The sequence below is a fragment of the Scylla paramamosain genome, chromosome 21 (genome assembly GCF_035594125.1).
Source record: "Scylla paramamosain isolate STU-SP2022 chromosome 21, ASM3559412v1, whole genome shotgun sequence".
NCBI lineage: Eukaryota > Metazoa > Arthropoda > Malacostraca > Decapoda > Portunidae > Scylla > Scylla paramamosain.
Window position 1 is genome coordinate 274965 of NC_087171.1, and position 7536 is coordinate 282500.

At 38.4% G+C, this 7536-nt stretch overlaps 1 protein-coding gene across 1 annotated transcript; it reads right to left on the reverse strand.

The window, feature by feature from the left end:
• Positions 1-683: 683 nt before the first annotated feature.
• Positions 684-1601, reverse strand: LOC135111329 (putative uncharacterized protein DDB_G0282129). Its single transcript, XM_064024549.1, has one exon. It carries the CDS (start codon positions 1599-1601, stop codon positions 684-686), a length of 918 nt encoding a protein of 305 aa, XP_063880619.1.
• Positions 1602-7536: the final 5935 nt, after the last annotated feature.

Here is a 7536-nt window from a genome sequence, read left to right on the forward strand (position 1 = left end):
CTAAGCAGTAGTAGTAGTGAGTAGTAGTAGTAGTAGTAGTAGTAGTAGTAAGCAGTAGTAGTAGTGAGTAGTAGTAGTAGTAGTGAGTAGTAGTAGTAGTAGTAGTAGTAGTGAATAGTAGTAGTAGTGGAGGTAGAATAATTATTAGTGTTAGTCTGATAGTGGTATAATAAAATTAATGTAGTGGTAGTAATAGTAGTAGACGTAATAGTAGTGTAGATAGTAGTAGCAGTATAATTAGTAGTAGTAGTAGTAGTAATAATAGAAGTAGCATAGCAGGAGTAGGAGTAGTAGAAGTAGGAGTAGTAAAGTATTTAGACGTTTGAGTAATGAGTACATAAATGATAATAATATTAATAATAATAATAATAATAATAATAATAATAATAATTATAATAATAAAAATAATAATAATAATGTAATAATACTAGTAAAAATAATAATGAGTAAAACTATAATTCACAGCAGAGAATACCACATATTTTAAAAGCTACGATATGCAAATGTAAACAATTTATTAGAAATCATTAATAAAAATAATGTCAATGTAACTATGTAGAGTAGTAGTAGTACTAGTAGTAGTAGTAGTAGTAGTAGTAGTAGTAGTAATAGTGGTGGTGGTGGTTGTGATAGTGGTAGTAAGAACGCCGGTATGTTTGATGTGAGGATAGTATGTGACTTATTTATGCAGAGTTAACTGTCAAGAGGTATGAGTCTTTCATTTGGGGGTACTTATCCAGGAAGGCGAGCAATGTCCGTTCATCTATTATTTCATGTCTGACGGTGGAGTTCTTGAGTTTGATGATTATCTTCTCATCTATAGTGTGGCACTGCTGAAACTTGTCCCAATGCTCACGTCTGATGTTGAGGATGTTTTTGAAGGGGCTGAGTCGTTTCGGCGTGAGGCTTTCGTTTATGTAGAGTTGTGGTTTCATTTTGATGCAGGCTCCTATGAGGTCGTGTTTTAGGGATCGATTCGTGAGCTTCACTATGATAGGTCGTTTGCGTTGTGTGTTCACTGATCCAATTCTGTGTGCTATGTTTATGTCACTGTAACTGATGTTCACTTTTAGATGGTCTTTAAACATAGATGTGATGATGTTGGTGGCGTTTTCTGCTGGATTTTCTTCCGGTAGCACAGAACTATTCACTATAATGGTGTCACGCCGTTCGTACTGGTCGACACTATCCTTGTTTGTTTCCAGTATCTGTATTTTTTCATTCAATTGGTAGATATCTTCCTTTAGACTTTCTATCTGGGAGTCTTTTTCTTCAAGTTTATCTTTTAAGCCTTTAATTTCATCCTTGATTTTCATAGAGATCATACGTGTCAGAATATTAACGAGCACTTTAGACTCCTCCGACAGCGAGTAAGTCAACTGGGTCAGTTCACACTCGTCTAGATTTGCCAGATTTTCCATATTTGGGTCACTATTGGCACCTAGCAACTGGGGCTGTGGTGCCTGCCGTTGCAGCTGTTGCCCCCGTTGTTGTTCCTGTTGTTTCGTCTGTTGCTGATGATGTTGCTGTTGTCGCTGTTGTTGTTGTTGTTGCTGTTGGTCCAGGAAACGACGGTTGGAGTTGCCGCGTGTAGAAGGCATCATGACACTTGTTAACTGGTAGTTTCACGAACTGTCTTTGTTTTTCCTTTGTTATGTTTTGCACTTTATGGTATGTTGGAGTGCTTGTGCTTACAATATACTTGTAGTCACTGTCAATGCAAGCACTGTACTCAGTTCAAGTACGTATTATGTCAATAAATACACCCGGTGCAGCCAGTGGACACCTAGGCAAGTATGGTTAGGGTAGTGAAGGAGCGGTCAAGGAGCACGTCCGTTCACTGAGAGAGGAGGGATACGAATGATACGTTAGATACATTAGAGTTTAATTCAACTCACACAGTTAGAGTTTAATTCAACTCACACAGTTAGAGTTTAATTCAACTCACACAGTTAGAGTTTAATTCAACTCACACAGTAAATTTACTGTAAATGAGTAAATCACAGTAGTATTATTCCATCATAGGATATCAACACAGGTTTTCAAGCAAAGTGACTTCATAATATGTTAAAATAATAATATGTATGTTGATATATACCTATAATAACGAATGTTGAGGAGCATTGTATGGTAATAAGAATATAAGTAGTAGTAGTATTAGTAGTAATAGTAGTAGTAGTAGTTATAGTAGTAGTAGTAGTAGTAGTAGTAGTAGTAGTAGTAGTGTAGTGATGGTGGTAGTAGTACAGTAGCAATAATACTGTTGTTATAATAGAAATAATGGCAATAGTAAGAATAGTATAGTAGTAGTAGTGGTAGTAGTAGCAGCAACATCAGTAATGGTAATGGGAGTAGTAGTAGTAGTAGTAGTAGTAGTAGTAGTAGTAGTCGGTCGTAGTCGTAGTAGTAGTAGTAGTAGTAGTAGTATCAGCAGTAGTTGTTGTTGATTCTTCTTGTACTTGTTGTTATTCTTCGTGTTCTTATTCTTGTTGTTCCTTTTCTTGTTGTTCTTGTTGTTTTTGTTTTTGCTCTTGTTGTTCTTGTTTTTGTTGTTCCTGATTCTTATTGTTCTTGTTCTTGTTCTTGTTGTACTTGTTCTTGTTTTTCTTGCTCTTGTTTTTTTTTCTTTTTTTTTTCTTGTTTTTCATGTTGTTCCTGTTCTTATTGTTCTTGTTTTTGTTTTTCTTGTTCTTGTTATTCTTGTTGTTTTTGTTCTTGTTCTTGTTGTTCTTGCACTTGTTGTTCTTGCACTTGTTGTTGTTGTTCTTGTTTTGTTGTTCATGTTTTTATTGTTCTTGTTTTGTTGTTCTTGTTTTTGTTTTTCGTGTTCTTCTTGGTCTCGTTGTTGTTGTTGTTGTTGTTGTTGTTGTTGTTGTTATCCGTACATATAGTATATAAACAAACATACACATTTTATTTTTTTTTTTTATGTAGGAAGGATACTGGCCTAGGGCAACAAAAATCTAATAAAAAAAAAAATGCCCACTGAAATCCCAGTCCCTTAAAAGGGTCAAAGCAGTGGTCAAAAATTGATGGATAAGTGTCTTGAAACCTCCCTCTTGAAGGAATTCAAGTCATAGGAAGGTGGAAATACAGAAGCAGGCAGGGAGTTCCAGAGTTTACCAGAGAAAGGGATGAATGATTGAGAATACTGGTTAACTCTTGCGTTAGAGAAGTGGACAGAATAGGGGTGAGAGAAAGAAGAAAGTCTTGTGCAGCAAGGCCGCGGAAGGAAGGGAGGCATGCAGTTAGCAAGATCAGAAGAGCAGTTGGCATGAAAATAGCGGTAGAAGACAGCTAGATATACAACATTGCGGTGGTGAGAGAGGGGCTGAAAACAGACAGTTAGAGGAGAGGAGTTGATGAGACGAAAAGCTTTTGATTCCACCCTGTCTAGAAGAGCAGTATGAGTGGAACACCCCCAGACATGTGAAGCATACTCCATACATGGACGGATAAGGCCCTTGTACAGAGTTAGCAGCTGGAGGGGTGAGAAAAACTGGCGGAGACGTCGCAGAACACCTAACTTCATAGAAGCTGTTTTAGCTAGAGATGAGATGTGAAGTTTCCAGTTCAGATTATAAGTAAAGGACAGACCGAGGATGTTTAGTGTAGAAGAGGGGGACAGTTGAGTGTCATTGAAGAAGAGGGGGATAGTTGTCTGGAAGATTGTGTCGAGTTGATAGATGGAAGAATTGAGTTTTTGAGGCATTGAACAATCCCAAGTTTGCTCTGCCCCAACCAGAAATTTTAGAAAGATCAGAAGTCAGGCGTTCTGTGGCTTCCCTGCGTGATATGTTTACCTCCTGAAGGGTTGGACGTCTATGAAAAGACGTGGAAAAGTGCAGGGTGGTATCATCAGCATAGGAGTGGATAGGACAAGAAGTTTGGTTTAGAAGATCATTAATGAATAATAAGAAGAGTGTGGGTGACAGGACAGAACCCTGAGGAACACCACTGTTAATAGATTTAGGAGAAGAACAGTGACCGTCTACCACAGCAGCAATAGAACGGTTAGAAAGGAAACTTGAGATGAAGTTACAGAGAGAAGGATAGAAACCGTAGGAGGGTAGTTTTGAAATCAAAGCTTTGTGCCAGACTCTATCAAAGGCTTTTGATATGTCCAAGGCAACAGCAAAAGTTTCACCAAAGTCTCTAAAAGAGGATGACCAAGACTCAGTAAGGAAAGCCAGAAGATCACCAGTAGAGCGGCCTTGACGGAACCCATACTGGCGATCAGATAGAAGTTTGTGAAGTGATAGATGTTTAAGAATCTTTCTGTTGAGGATAGATTCAAAAACTTTAGATAAGCAGGAAATTAAAGCAATAAATCGGTAGTTTGAGGGATTAGAGCGGTCACCCTTTTTAGGAACAGGTTGAATGTAGGCAAACTTCCAGCAAGAAGGAAAGGTAGATGTTAACAGACAGAGCTGAAAGAGTTTGACTAGGCAAGGTGCAAGCACGGAGGCACAGTTTTGGAGAAAATTAGGAGGGACCCCATTAGGTCCATAAGCCTTCCGAGGGTTTAGGCCAGCGAGGGCATGGAAAACATCATTACGAAGAATTTTAATACGTGGCATGAAGTAGTCAGAGGGTGGAGGAGAGGGAGGAACAAGCCCAGAATCGTCCAAGGTAGAGTTTTTAGCAAAGGTTTGAGGAAAGAGTTCAGCTTTAGAAATAGATGTGATAGCAGTGGTGCCATCTGGTTGAAGTAGAGGAGGGAAAGAAGAAGAAGCAAAGTTATTGGAGATATTTTTGGCTAGATGCCAGAAATCACGAGGGGAGTTAGATCTTGAAAGGTTTTGACATTTTTTGTTAATGAAGGAGTTTTTGGCTAGTTGGAGAACAGACTTGGCATGGTTCCGGGCAGAAATATAAAGTGCATGAGATTCTGGTGAAGGAAGGCTTAAGTATCTTTTGTGGGCCATCTCTCTATCATGTATAGCACGAGAACAAGCTGTGTTAAACCAAGGTTTATAAGGTTTAGGACGAGAAAAAGAGTGAGGAATGTACGCCTCCATGCCAGACACTATCACATCTGCTATGCGCTCAGCACACAAAGACGGGTCTCTGACACGGAAGCAGTAGTCATTAAAAGGAAAATCAGCAAAATACCTCCTCAGGTCCCCCCAACTAGCAGAGGCAAAACGCCAGAGGCACCTTCGCTTAGGGGGATCCTGAGGATGGATTGGAGTGATAGGACAAGATAAAGATATGAGATTGTGATCGGAGGAGCCCAATGGAGAAGAAAGGGTGATAGCATAAGCAGAAGGATTAGAGGTCAGGAAAAGGTCAAGAATGTTGGGAGTATCTCCAAGACGGTCAGGAATACGAGTAGGGTGTTGCACCAATTGCTCTAGGTCATGGAGGATAGCAAAGTTGTAGGCTAGTTCACCAGGATGGTCAGTGAAGGGAGAGGAAAGCCAAAGCTGGTGGTGAACATTGAAGTCTCCAAGAATGGAGATCTCTGCAAAAGGGAAGAGGGTCAGAATGTGCTCCACTTTGGAAGTTAAGTAGTCAAAGAATTTCTTATAGTCAGAGGAGTTAGGAGAGAGGTATACAGCACAGATAAATTTAGTATGTGAATGACTCTGTAGTCGTAGCCAGATGGTGGAAAACTCGGAAGATTCAAGAGCGTGGGGACGAGAGCAGGTTAAGTCATTGCGCACATAAACGCAGCATCCAGCTTTGGATCGAAAATGAGGATAGAGAAAGTAGGAGGGAACAGAAAAGGGGCTACTGTCAGTTGCCTCAGACACCTGAGTTTCAGTGAGGAAAAGAAGATAAGGTTTAGAAGAGGAGAGGTGGTGTTCTACAGATTGAAATTTAGATCTTAGACCGCGAATGTTGCAGAAGTTAGTGAAGAAAAAGTTGAGGGGGGTGTCAAGACACTTAGGGTCGTCGACGGAAAGGCAGTCCGACCTGGGGACATTTATGGTCCCCTCCCCAGATGGGGACTCCGAGGCTGGTGTACGAGTCTCCATGATTTTATTTTTTTTTGAGTGAAGGGTGTGTGTGTTATTAGGTGCTTGTAGTTTTGTGTGGAGGAAGAGAGTTGTCTTTAGAGGGCAGGCTGTGACTACCCCCTTGTGTTGTGAGACACAAAGGGAAACGTTCAGTGTGGTCACAGCTGGGTTTAATGATAAGTTCACAGCACCCCCTGAACAGTGCTTTAGACATCACTGGGAGTAATTATCGTTTCGGCAGGTGTCTACTGCCTCCTCCTACAATATACCCAATAATACACACATTTGTGTAGAGACTTGCTTCTAATAATATTATTAGTATTACCACTATTAGTAGTTGTAGTAGAAATACTAACAGTAGTAGTAATGTATAGTAGTAGTAACACCTAGCAGAGTAAAGTATGAGTAGTAGTATTAGCAGCTGTTGTTGTTATTGTTATACTTGCTGTTGCTGTTATTGATGTTGTTGCAGCTGTATATAGGCAATAGTGGTAGAGGAGTTTTCGTATGGTATTTGGATCTAGTGGGAGTAATTAGTGGCAGTAGTAGTAGTAGTAGTAGTAGTAGTAGTGGTAGTAGTTGTCGTTGTTGTTATTGTGGTAGTGGTAATGGTGGTGGTAGTAGTAGGAGTTGAAGTTTGTTGTTGCTAATATTATTGTTATTGTTGTTGTCGTATTTATGTAATAGTGGTAGTTAGTGGTATTTTTATTGGTAGTGATAACTAATATCAGTGTGTGCAGTAGTGGTAGTAGTAGTAGTACTTAGTAGTAGTAATAGTATTAGTAGTAATATTAGTAGTGCTAGTAGTAGTAGTAGTAGTAGTAGTAGTAGTAGTAGTAGTAGTAGTAATAATAGTAGTAGTAGTAGTAGTAGTAGTAGTAGTAGTAGTGATGGAGGTAGGGAAATTAGTGGTAGTACCGATAGTGGTACAGTAAAAATAATATAGTGGTAGTAAACGTAGTAAACGTAATAGTAGTGGTTAGTAGTAGTAGTAGTAGTAGTAGTAGTAGTATTAGTAGTAGTAGTAGTAGTAGTAGTAGTAGTAGTAGTAGTAGTAGTAGTAGTAATAGTAGTAATTAGTAGTAGTAGTAAGTACTAGTAGTAGTAGTAGTAGTAGTAGTAGTAGTAGTAAGCAGTAGTAGTAGTGAGTAGTAGTAGTAGTAGTGAGTAGTAGTAGTAGTAGTAGTAGTAGTGAATAGTAGTAGTAGTGGAGGTAGAATAATTATTAGTGTTAGTCTGATAGTGGTATAATAAAATTAATGTAGTGGTAGTAATAGTAGTAGACGTAATTGTAGTGTAGATAGTAGTAGCAGTATAATTAGTAGTAGTAGTAGTAGTAATAGTAGAAGTAGTAAGCATAGCAGGAGTAGGAGTAGTAGAAGTAGGAGTAGTAAAGTATTTAGACGTATGAGTAATGAGTACATAAATGATGAAAATATTAATAATAATAATAATAATAATAATAATAATAATAATAATAATAATAATAATAATAATAATAATAATGTAATAATACTAGTAAAAATAATAATGAGTAAAAATATAAGTCACAGCAGAGAATACCACATAT

What these genes read in the sequence shown, in the direction of transcription:
- LOC135111329 (XM_064024549.1), bottom strand. Translation starts at nt 1,601, where the DNA reads ATGCCTTCTACACGCGGCAACTCCAACCGTCGTTTCCTGGACCAACAG.